Consider the following 13,058-nt stretch of genomic DNA (forward strand, 5'->3'; position numbering starts at 1 on the left):
GTAACCGTTTTGAATCCATGTCTGCAAATCCTTGTTATATGATTTGACGCAGTAATATGAATCTGACACTATAAGTGTCGGGAATTCGCGATCCGCATTATCTAGCGCCATTTTCAATGCTAATATTTCAGTCTGTTGTTCTGAATTAGTTTCTACTGAGTGTGTTTTTGTTAATAGAGGTTTTAGTTTACCTCCGCACCACACTTCTTTTGTAATCCCACATGTTGGGTTGTATGCCTGTTCTCCCCAAACGGGGGGTTGAGCATGTCCGTCTGTATAAATTACACAGGCGTAATTTCGTAAAGGCAGAATGTCGATAGGCAGAGGGAATGTTTTTTCATATTCTAGATTTTTTAATTCTTCTAGTTCTAGAAAATTGTCAGCCAGGCTATACTTGATAACTCATATCCTAAGAATAGGACTGTCAGATGGGCAATTCTGGATTTTTTAAAGTTGAATTTGTAACCCTCTGCTGCGAACCCAAGTATTATGGTGTTCACTCTCTTCAAGTGAGTCTCCAAGTCATCATCTGTTAAATAAATGTCATCGACATAAGATAATGCTTCATCATCATATAGTTGTAGTAATTCTGTTACTCTCGCTGAGAATACCCCCGGGCTGTTCTTGTACCCCTGGGCTAACCGACAGAATTGTTTTTGAGTGCCATTTATTGAGAACGCAGTTAAATATCTGCTCTCTGGTGCTATGTTTTGACAAAAGAATCCATTAGAGATGTCTAAGGTTGTTTTGTATTTTTTGCGCACTGTTATTCATTAGTGCAGCACTGTGTGAGTTTTGCACTGCAAAAGTTTTGCAACATGTGTTAAGGTGTCGGTAATCCAAAACTAGACGATATGAATTGTCTGGTTTGGAGACCGGAAACAAAGGGTTGTTCATTTGTGAGGTGCAAGTTTCAATCACCCCCTGGTATTCTAGCTGATCTAGTATTTTATTTACCTGTTTTTTAGCTTCTTGCTTAATTGGGTACTGCCTTTGTGCAGTTGGTTGTGATTTTAACTGGATTTTGTGAGGAGGAGAGTCCTCATCCCATCCCACGTGATTTTTATGTAAAGCAGGAGCTAGAGCTACTGCCCACTTTCTGGCAAGTGTGTATTTTCTATGAATTGGGATATGATTTGAGAAGGCAGGCATAATTACTTCTTCGCCATGAGGGCACTCCCTGACAAACTCTGGTGGCCAGTCTTTTTCAGCTAGAAGGATATCATAGCCCTTGGAGAGATTATCCCAAAATAGTCCCCTTATTTTTCTAGTCTTATCCCCCTCTATACGCAATGTTATTTCGTATATTTTGTGAGGTTTGCTAACTCTGGTGTCCGCAGTTTCCACTTGAAGATATTCATTCGTGTCCACTGTCTCCAGATGATTCATAAGGACTTTGCGAGCTATGCTCACTTCTGCTGCGCTGTCTAGCATTGTCTGAGCCCATTCTCCGTTTTTCAGTTGTGTCCTCAGTATTCTCGGCATTGTTAACTACCTTGATACTGGCTACCTTCTTTTTTGGAATTTGTAATTTCTTTTTTAGCTGAGCAGATTCCTTGTCTTTGGACTTGGCGTGCTCTTCTCTTTGTTCTGATCGTCCTCTTCTTTCCGATTTCTGCGAGGAAGTCTGAAAAGATTGAGAGGGACGTGTATCAATGTCTTGATATCTATCAGGCTTTTTTATATTATCCCTATTTCTAAGGTTATATCTTTTCCCAGAGGGGTCACTCTGGGGTGACCTGTGTCTTTGGTTCGGAGATTTTTCTCTTCGCCTAGGAGACCTTCCTCTGGACTGGAATTTCTTTTCTTTAGGATTGGATTGTTTGTTTCCATCCCAGTTCTTTTTTGGTAATGTTGAATTATTATTAAAAAATATTTTTTCAGGACTTTCAATCAGTTGTGGTTTTACTGGTATTCCACCTAAACTTTCTCTACCTAGTTCCTCATAGGATTTTTCTATGATTCTGGCAATTTCAGCTGGTTGGTCTGCTATATCTGTCTCTTTTAACCTCTGGCGGATCGCCACGTTTGCTGCTTCTCCCTTTATGTTGGCTAATAATATAGCCGAGACCTGCTTGAAGTCTTTTAGTAATTTCATACCAAGAGTTAAAGCGGGTTCTGGACCGTATTCGTCTTGAATTTGTTTTAGCACATCTGGTATTACCGAAATGGATGGAACACCGTGCGTTTTTGTGTAGATGGAAGCAAAGACTGTACCCCAAGTGTCACAGTCCTCTATGTGTGGTGCGATTCCCATTGGGAGACAGATAGTCAGAATCCTGTGCTTTTCTAGCGGGGTGGTGTCTGGAAACACCGCCTCTATTTGGGTGATTTTCTGCGCCAACCAGAATGGTATTTGTTCCCGTTTAGTCGGTACTTTGCCTAGGCAGGATTGGATGTTCTGTGGTGTAATTTTATTTGTGTTCCCCTGGTGAGGGGTCAGCTGTGGAAGTTTAATCGCTGGCTGAATTGTTGAAGTCCGCATCACATACACTAATTGTCTATGTATTTTTATTAATTGTTTTAGCTGTGTTAACAGCTCTGCTGCAGACATCCCATTGATGTCTGGATGTGGTGTGTATCCGGCTAGGACCGGCCACGTTGCTCCTGGTCTTCCTAAAGGACCGAGCCTGGTGATGTGATTGTTATGTTTTAGGGTTATAGATCTCCTTTTGATGACCGGGATGAGTATTATATCCTCGTCCGCTGCCTGCATGGTAGCATCAGCTGCTGCGAGTTCAGTTGCTAATCTAACTGCCTCTCTTTCATCCTCATTGTCTGACATTTTACTGTCCAAAAGGTTATTTTGTTTGTTTGCAGATCAGGTTTCTTATGGAAACAAAGATTAGATGCACAATATTTTGGAACTGTTTTTATCCTTCAACGTTGACTAAACCAAGTACCATACATAGGAGTTTCCTCCTGCGAGGTTTGGCGGATATTACCTTTCACCCACTCCAGACGTCTTGTGAGTATTGTGGGAAAAGGGGTCTGAGTGAGAAAGCACGACTGAGTTACTCTAAATGTCTTACATTAGTTTTATCGCCCTTTCCAAACGCGTTGGGCGCCATGTAGTGTAGCTCCTATCATCCCAAAAGGCTCTGCGCATTGGAATAATACCTACAATAGTAAAGGCCTAGACCAGACGTTAACTAGGTCTACTACTGTCGATATTAGACTTAAAGTTTTGGGTTTGCCAGCTTAGCTCAGAGTTCACTAGAAACTTTCTCGAATGTTCAGGAAAGAATTAACTCCCCTGATTAGACAAGAAGGGATTTAGTTTCTGACAACCATAGAACATGACAACTTTGCTCTCCCCTAATCAAGAGTAAATCTCGAGAGTCGTGTGAACAAAAGGCAATTTATTTTACTCAGTCAGTACGTGCATTCTTAGTCTCATCAGATTGTAGAGAAAAGGAAGAGACGGGCGTGTTCAATAAAAAGGTGTTATTTATTGATCAGTCTCTTTTCTCATACAAGAGAAATGGATCGATATTATTGCAATACTTATAGTTAAGTAAAGTGCATACATTAAAAGCAGCAGTATAAAATAATACTGTAAAAACATTGATATGGTTTCTAAGCCATAAGATGTTTAAAATGAATAAAATATATTACATACACATATACATTTGACTAAACGTACTCAACTGGTGTTTCTAGATACGCCTACCCCGTGTACCTGACCTAAGTCTAATACGTGGGCGGGAATAGAAAGTTACAGTTTAAGTTAAGTTTGTTTTTGCCAAGTGAATAACTAAAGAATTCTCTGCGAGGGGTTATTCAGTTCTGTACCTGGAAGTTAGGATGAATGAGGAATGGTATCTCTTTCTCTGGTCTCGATATTCCAGGCTGCCTGCGAGGGCTACCCGGAAGCGCCGGTGCTTGGTTTCTCGGCAGGAGAAAGCAGCTTCTCGTTCTCAGCGCGTCAGAAAGGCGGGGCTGCTGCCAGCGGGGTCTGCTCTGCTTCTGGGCTTCGGCAAGTATGGCTGCTCCGTCTCGTCACCACGCGTGTGTTTGCATAGGGCAAGATCGGTAATATTTATACCTTTAAGGTGCCGAGATTGACGTAAGGATGGACATAGATACGTCAATAAGGATGTCATACGACTTGCTCGTTAGCACATTCTTTTGCTGAAGTTCTCGGTGAAATCAAAACAATGGCCGCAGGGTTTTGCCCAGGTTGTCATAGGTTTGATTTGTTATGAGAACTCCGTATGCCTTATCAGGGGCTGGAGGAATATCGCTTGTCTAATTAGATCGCAAGCGTTATGACCTAATCAGATAACACGTTCCTGTGCCGTAGTGTGACTGCGTCAGATAACGGTATCTGCATCATGGGGTTTTTCTGCCTCATGGGCTGATTACTTAGTTAACTTGTTAGTTTGCTAACCAGAATAGGGTCAGGAATAGGGGGATCGATTCAGAACCTATAGGAATACATCACAGGGGATACCTTATTACATTCCAAAAGTGATTATTTTTAATTAGAAACAGGTAGGAAGGTCGAGTTTGGTGTATAAAGAATTGTAATCTCAAACCCTCTTTAGTGATAAAGTTGGATTTTAACTCACAATTCTAAAAATGGCACTTTTAGAAAGCTGATGTTTTCTTGTCCTAACCATTTGGTGCCCTAAGCCTGTGCCCTGGATCACATGAATGGGCATAATTGACAGTATGTCTTAGTGTATTCCTTTCAGACAGTGAAGCAGAGGGGGACTAGGCGTTGGCAGGACAGGAGGTGCGGAGCCGTTCCCTCGCCCCATTACATTTCAAAGGGGCGGTCTCAGCACACTTACAAATAATTTGACACCAGTTGATTGTCACTCCAGTCTCCTTTCAGCTTGGGTTGGGGGAGGAAGGAAATTACAGAACCAGATGTGGGGAAAGTCTAGAAGTTTCTCCCACTTCAAAGACTGGCCCCTAGTATAAATATTGTACCCTCAGACCAATTCTTCAGTACACTCTGGACCTGTGGAAGACTATAGAAAGATGGTCTTGTACTCGAGGGGAATGCCACGCTGCTTGAGGCCTGCCTTGTTGCTCAGAGGACTGCGCTGCTGCTTGATGCCTGCCTTGCTTCCCGGAGGAATGCTGTGTTGCTTGAGGCCTGCTTTGTTCTTTAGAGGACTGACTACCCTGCTTCTTGAGGTGTGCCTTATTGCTTGAAATAGAGAGGACTGCCAGAGTGGCTCTAATGGCCAGGTGGCTAACCTCCTTTTCTGTGCAACAGGAACACAGCCATCTCCAGGGGCCTCCCTGCAACTGCCCAACTGACCTGCTGCAACTGGCCCTGCCTGGACGTGCCTGAGCCCTGTGGCATCTGTTGGAGTGAGTTCCTTATCCCCAAGTCGTGCCTCCTCAGGTCCTAGAATTAGATGAACTCCTCCTGTGGAATCTTGAAGTTTTGAGCTCTGCACAAAGGACTTTGAGACGGTCATCTTTTTCAGCGGGACTAACCTGGTCTCTGTATCCAGCCCTCACTCCATTGTGGTTGGCCTGAACTAATGTCTTTGTCCTGGTGTAGTGACAAAATACCCACAGTTAGATCTTTCTGCTTCTTGGTACTATCTTTACTGAAACCTTTAAAATTCTCCGATACTACTGATTGGATTTTTATCAATTTGGTCACATTTTATTTATTGCATTTTACGCTTTTTTCTAGATTGTTGTGGGGTTTTCTTGTGTTTTATTTGACTGTATTACTGTTTATGGGCTGCATAAATACTTAATACAGTGCCTCTAAGCCTAACTGCTTTTGTGCCAAGCTATCAGAGAGTTAAGAGCAGGTTAATTTAGTGACTTTTGTGGTCCACCCTGACCATGATTGTGGTTGTTCCTTAAGAAGCTTTTTTTTCAACCCACTTAATAAAAAACGTAATTTCTTACAATATCCATCACTCGGGAAACACCTACCACCTCAGGCCTCTAGAAGAATTAAAACACCTAGAATAATGCTATTAAGAAACCCTTGACCAGACCTGCAGTTGCCAATTCACATGCATTAGCAGAAAGCATTCTTCCTCTAAATGTGATCCTGTGGGTACGTTTTAGTCAAGGAACTGTAATATTTCTAATCCCAGCTTCTCTTTTTTTAATAAAAGTATGATGTAATAAGCACTGCATTAAAATCTGTACAGGGCTCTTAACCAGTGGCATTTATCCAAGGGCTATCTCTGGTCATTTTCATTAGAGCCTACCCCACCATAACTGCAGTGCTGTGAGCAATGTGGAACCATGAAATGTGATTAGTATTCATGTTAAAAAACGGCGTGCTCCTGGTCAATCATATTTTCGATATATAACTCTGCTGCCATTTTCTTTAGTATTGCACAGTTGTGGAAGGGGGGGTGAGGATCCTACCTTAGACAGTTGAAGTGTATTGCTTGTTCTCCAGTGGCTGGAAGGTGGAGATTCAGGCACTGTATGCACTCAACACAGCACAAAATCTAAAGCACATTAAATAAAAAACGTCAAACCTTTGCTATCTAATCTGTGGGAAGAGTTAGTGCAGATGGATGCAAGGAGTGTGCAGTGCTCACAAACTGAATAGCTTAATATCTAGACAAACATGACATGAAATACACCTTTTGTATGAGATGTTCACAAAATGAGAGACACAGAGTGCGTGTGCATTGGCGATGGATGCTTTACAAATGTAAAAAAAACCTGTAGTGAAAGAAACAAATTGATAAAGCCTAGTATGTGAGATGCTTTAAAAAAACAAGATGGTGTGTGTGTGTGTGTGTGTGTGTGTGTGTGTGTGCATCTGTGTGTGTGTGTTTGTGCGTGTATGTGAGTAATAACTTTGCAAAATCAAGATGCAGTATTTGTGTGACAGGTCATACAAATGCATAAAGCTTGGTTTGTGAGACACAGACTACCATATGTGATGAGATGTTTGTAACAATGAGGACTTGTGTAATGCTCACAAAAATGTAGTTTAGTGAAATATGCAGAACAAGATGAGTGTGGGTGATGCTTGGTTAATAAGCAAATCTAATGTATTCTATGGAGCCAGTACGGGTTTTAATTCATAGAATAATTAGAAGCTTCCTTTTGTCAGAAAGTTATTATTTTTAAAAGGCACTCTTAGGTTGTTACAAGTCCTGGAAAGGTTAGTACTAGATATAGTCAAAATGTGTTGTACTAAAAATTGTATTTTACAGAAACACAAGTCACTAGTCCCCAGTGCTCTAAGCAGTTATACATACAGCTATCTGAAGTAACCATATTAATCTAGAGGTGTGTGAGCCACTGAAAGAAAGCTCAAGCAGGCTCGAGCCTGAAGTCTGTCTCAGATCGTTGGAACCTTGAGCCCATAGCGAGCCGAGCTTTCATGTGCCTTCTGCCTACCACCCTCACTCTACCCTTATGCACAAAAAGGTAACAAACAACACATTAATATTTGAGGTAAAAAGGAGAGACAAATACATACCAATATAGTGGCTGGTTTGTACAACGCCAAACCAGAAAACCTTGATTAATCATGGCGTCTCCACTTAACCATTGTGTGATCTTAGGCAAAAGTTTTACTTTACCCATTTACCTTTTGTTCAGTATTGCACATGAAAGCACTTCATATACATGAGTGCAGTATACCAGATGTATGAAACCTATTATGTTTAATTTAATAGACTATAATAATACTCTATTTATAAGAACGGGGTCTGCATAAATGATTCACATGCAACTGTCAGGACAATAATGGTGCTAAGCTCATGTTTAAAAACTATCACTTTTAATAAATACGTTTCAGTGCAGCGCTGTGACGTGTTAATGCAAAGCTTCCACATTTTAAAAAAATACACGTTTTTGAATTTTGAAAAGACATTATTATATTTTTCAAGTGATGTTTGGTGTATTATTTTCATGGCAAACAATTCCAGGGCTCAGCTTGTGAACTGGCTCTGGAAGCCAACCAACACTTTTGGCTCGACTGTGGCTTGGATCGCCAGGTTAATTTGTTGTCTCGCCCACCTAAATATTAACTGACTGAGCTTTACTCTCAGAACAATGCATTTTCCACAGCTTAGTTTAGATGGCATTTATTTTTAATTTAAGAGGTCTGCATGTATATTTTACATGCAGTTATTGTCCATGGTTAGGGACAGTGCAGTTATGTGCCAGGGAGGACCAAATTATGTGACAGCATTGACTAAATTATGCAGCAATAAAAAGCTAAATATGATGCATAATCTGACACTTTTTGTGATGGTATTCATTCATTGCATTGTCATTGTTTACAAATCCTAACACTGTACAGGCAAACCTCATTAGTACCAGTTTAGCTCTCAAAGGTTGCATATATGTGGCAAGTGATGATCAGTGTTGTGCTCTTACCCTGTTATTTTGCTGCTCCTGTGCCTATATTTGAGGTGAAAAGGTATGGGAGAGATAGAGAAGGAAAATGTGTAATGCCCATCACAGTGCAACAGGGCCTACAGCACCCACAATACACTTTACAAAAGGGAACAATTTCTCTGGAATGAGATGAGCGGATGGACATAGAGAGCTGAACCATGAAATAAAATCATTTATTGAACCTGATGACAGAATATGACTTTTTTCATTAACGATTCTGTGTGAATAGTGCCTTATGAATAGTTTCAAGACCATAAGAAAATAGAAATAAAAAGTAATTGACATTTATATTCTGTCATAGATATTTATGTACCAGTTCCTTGCGACTCACAAGAGTTAGGGATGTGCTATAGAAATGCCAATATAACACAATGTTACTGTCTTGCTCATTTATATTTTAAACATGCATAACCGCTCCTTTGTAGTGGTTTAGAGTGTGACAAGGTACTACTACAGTGTATTTGTCAATGGGGAGAGAAATCCTAATGGAGACATTCATCCTTGTGTATCTTCCCCCACCAAATCTTTAATTGACACTTTGCAAGTGGGTTGAAGAGGGCACAAGACCACAAGGGGCACAATAAGCAATTGAAATAAAACAAAGCCTCCTCTACTTTTAAAAGACCTTTAAATGACCCGTGAAGTACCACAGTCCAGCACACACTTCAGATAAGCATCATCAGTGTCATGGAAGCTGCATCAGCCTGGGCTGAAGCACAGGAGGTTGGTAGGGAAGAGGATCTGAAGGTCTGTTAGTGCTTGGATTCAGGAAAAGAGCCATGCTGAATTTAAGTCAGCAGCCCATTTAGACGTCATTTGTTTTTCCGTCCCCATGATTTTAATGCACTGAGAGGCGAATGAAGTTTAAACAGTGACTGCATGGCCTTCTCTTTTTAAACTTCAGGGTTATTTGTCCCCATTGTCCCAACCACCCTTGTCCGCCCCACCCTTGTCCCCTGTGTAACCCCAGCTCCAAAATCTGTGGTGGATACATCCCCTGCGCCCCCAGCAGGCCCTATACCCATTATTAAGGGGACAAAACAACTTCATTCTACTGCAGTGCATCTTTTGTCCCCTTCTCCTGCTGCCATTTTAGACACAGGTGTCCAGCATCTTTGACCTCCTCTACTAGAGCAAAATAGAAAAAAAAACTAAATAAAGTGACTTATTTTTTTCTACTTCTCTGTGGCAATCAGGCTTAGAATTCCTTTTAGCAAAACAAGGGAAGGAACTCAGGCAGCCATATTAATTCAGCAGGCAGCAGTAGCATTCGAGAAACAATGGTTTCTTTCTCCTATGATTCTGAGGCGAGACACCTCCTACTTCCGCTCCACTCCCTTTTTGGGTGGAAGATGATGCTAATAATCTCGTAGCCCATACATGCAGGGCAAAAACAGCTTTTATTTACCCTCCCACCCTATTATTATGTGCTTTCAACTCGCGCTTGGGGCAGTAACTGGGTTGAGGATGATTAACAGCTATTAGAACATTGGAATGTTGGTAGCTCCTTTGAAAACAATGGAGTGCTCCGGGCTTGTAATGGCTGGTATAAGCCCGGAGCTCCAACATTCCAATGCTTCTTTGTTCACAGCTCTGACTGTGACCAAAGGCTTCAGGGAGCCTGATGAGATTTCAATCCCCTTGCGCTCCCTGAAGGCTTTGTTTTACTTGTTCGAACATTCTGCCCTCTAGTGGTAGAATGTTCTAATAGCCCTATAGCCCTTTGTAGGAGGCCTATACCGGCTTTTAAAGACCCTCTTCTTTGTTAAAGTCCCTCGCCTTCGGCTCGGGACTTTAACGCTGCAGCGGGCCTTTAATAGCAGGTATAGCCCGCTACGGCGGGCTATGAGGCTATATTATTGTCCGCAGGTCAAATACAGCGCTTGCTGCGCTAGGCATTGTAAAGGTGTAATACTGCAAATGGAAATTTAGCACAAGTAGCACTAAGCACTATATAGTTAAGTCCTTTTAGCCGTTTTTGAAATAGATCTCACCTTGTGCCCTTTCTCTCTCCCCCAGAGTTTCTGTTTTAGGATTCAGAAGATTCTGGAGCCATACAAGCCAGAATGGTGCAAGACTCATGAGGACTGGTCACTCTACTTGTTTTCCCCTCAGAACCGGTAAGACATTGACTGATAAACCCTCTGTGTCCCCAATATCCCTAAAATAAAACACAACAATAGATTCCCATTACCATCTCCTGCATTGTCACCCTCTTCAAATATAGGACTAAAGCAAGTAAGCACAGCTCTTAAATTGATGGTTCTTCCGCCTAACTTCATTTGGTGTTTTTTCCATGCTTTATTGTTACACTGTACAGGTGCTGTCTTTAATGCACCAACAGCCAAGGCACTTTCAAACATTAACTTTTGGGGGAAAGGGTACACAGTGAAAAATGCTTACAAGGAAACATTTAAAACAGCAGCTCTCCTTATAAATTAAGAATATTGCACTAAACTAATACACATTATATGGAACACTCTATGAACATGTTTACTAAAAAACAGCCAACAAATTATAGACAAGTTTCTAGAGGAAGGAGATGCAAATGGGTTCACAATGTACCGGTTTGGATGAAGTAGAGAAATGGATCGCCAGGGCGACTGACACCAGACGCTGGGGCTCACGGTTCGATCCCCGGCTCTGGTGGCAGGGGTCTGCCCAGCACCATGTGACTGTGGGCAATAGCTCACTTAATCTTCCCAACGGCCCCCAGCGCCGGGATGCCTCCGGGTAGGTGTGCGCTTTACGAATACTGAATTTACATATTTACATTTACATACTCAAAAGTACTACAGTACTAAGCTAAGAAATTTAAGTCCCCTTTAGATTCCCATTGAACTCAAGCCCCACTGCAAACTAGCAGGGATCTGGCCCTCAACTATTCAGTGGGTTTTTTGTACACTACACCTGTGGACCGCTGTCTAATTTAGAGGTTAGGCAACTGGTAATTGACCACCTTAATTAAGAAGCCTCTGTTTAAGGTGTCTGCAGCCAGATAATTGTGGCAGCCCACCTGCCTCGGGACTCCTGGCCTGGATGCATCAATCAGTCTGCCCTATTTAGCCTGGCCTTCCTGATGCAGATTTTTCCTCCAAGGGTCTACCACGCATGTCAAACATGGCTCAAGCAGGGAATATCAGAGAGAAAACGTCTTGCTCATAAGGGCCACTGTCTTGTTCTCTAAGATAAAAATAAAACTCTACTCCAGTTGTGAACTTTAAGTTAGGTGGGAATTCTTCCATCAAGTGTGCAGAAGTAAGGCTTCTGCCAACTAGCCAGCCCCAGGAGCCCATCTGCTATGATCTAATTTTTCCTTTATGATGCTAAAGAGTAGCAAATTATATAAACTGAAGAACAAAGTTAGTTTGACTTAGTCAGGGAAGCCAACAAAGTAAAAGTTCACATTCCTTGCATATGTCTTGGTATTCTATTGACAGCTACAGTAGACTCTGATTTGGAACAGTAATAGGCTTGCACTATGCTCAAAGTCTCTGACTGCTAGAAATAACAGAAGATGGAGCTCTGTATTTATGTCACATGCTAGGATGGTAGTATCCATTTGTTAATCTGTCCTTCTTCCTCCCCCTTTTTTCCTTTCTGCATAGGTTTCGTACTATGTGTCAGAAGGTTATCACCCACAAAATGTTTGACCATGTGGTCCTGGTCTTCATCTTCTTAAACTGTATCACGATCGCCATGGAGAGACCTGATATTCACGCTAATAGCACGGTGAGGAAACTCTTAATCCCACATCTTCCTTAGATTGTTGTCTGGGTTCTAGAGCAAAAGGAGGTATGCTTCTCTGGATTAGGCTTCTACAGGACACAGATAAAATACCTGATTGGTTGGATCAGTGGGAAAGATCCTGTTTTGCTCCCCTGGGACTCCTGACCACCCAGTTAAAGCTCCCAGCACCCTTCACACGATGTAACAAGCATTTACAAATCCAACCAGTCTTGCTTAGCAGATGCTTATTTATTGCCTGTGTTGACTTTGCTGATGCTGATGCTTGTAGAACTTCAGCACAGGCATTGGTAAAGCCAATAGTGGGGGGAAACCTGTCCAAGATTGTGATTTTATATGATGCCCAGATGGCTGTCACTCTAACTGCCATTTGGGAAGCTTGGCCATCTTGGAATGTTATAACAATAAGTATACAAAATATTATTATTATTCTATTACAAGATGGCTGCCATATTGCACCAATATGCATGCAGCAGTTGTCTTGGAAGTATCGAAGATAACATTTCAAGATAATTGCCAATCAGCTTTTGGCTTTGCCAGTGCCTGTAGAGTTGCGCTGTACGCCTTGGTAAGGTCAGCAGTGAGGGATGGCTATCTTGGAATACTATCCTTTATATTTCCAAAATAGCTGCCACATTATGTCTGCAAGGAGCCTTCACCTGATAGGGCTGCTGCAATTCTGTTTGACACTCTTATAGTTAATTCTGCATCTGATCCAAATAGTCCTAAAGATTGCTTTTCACACTGTAATACCAATAAAGGAACCCCAGGCCAGTGTGAGCAGGACCATTACATACATTTGGGGATTAATTGCACCCTTTTCTTTGACAGATATGTACTTAGACACTTGTATTGGTTTAAATTACACACAGCAATGATCTTACAGCATCCTGTGGAGCATTCAAAATACATAGAGATGTTAGTGGATTTTTGTTTGTGAAGTTGAC

At 41.7% G+C, this 13,058-nt stretch overlaps 1 protein-coding gene across 1 annotated transcript in view; it reads left to right on the top strand.

Moving 5' to 3' along the window:
• Nucleotides 1–13,058, top strand: part of LOC144786174 (voltage-dependent T-type calcium channel subunit alpha-1H-like) — a 1,055,750-nt gene that overhangs the window by 738,214 nt on the left and 304,478 nt on the right. The window contains exons 16-17 of the mRNA XM_078665169.1: nt 10,384–10,484; nt 11,973–12,096. Of these exons, the coding sequence (XP_078521295.1) occupies nt 10,384–10,484; nt 11,973–12,096 (225 nt within the window). The remainder of the gene's footprint in view (nt 1–10,383; nt 10,485–11,972; nt 12,097–13,058) is intronic.

This window comes from Lissotriton helveticus, chromosome 10, assembly GCF_964261635.1.
Source record: "Lissotriton helveticus chromosome 10, aLisHel1.1, whole genome shotgun sequence".
Taxonomy (NCBI): Eukaryota; Metazoa; Chordata; class Amphibia; order Caudata; family Salamandridae; genus Lissotriton; species Lissotriton helveticus.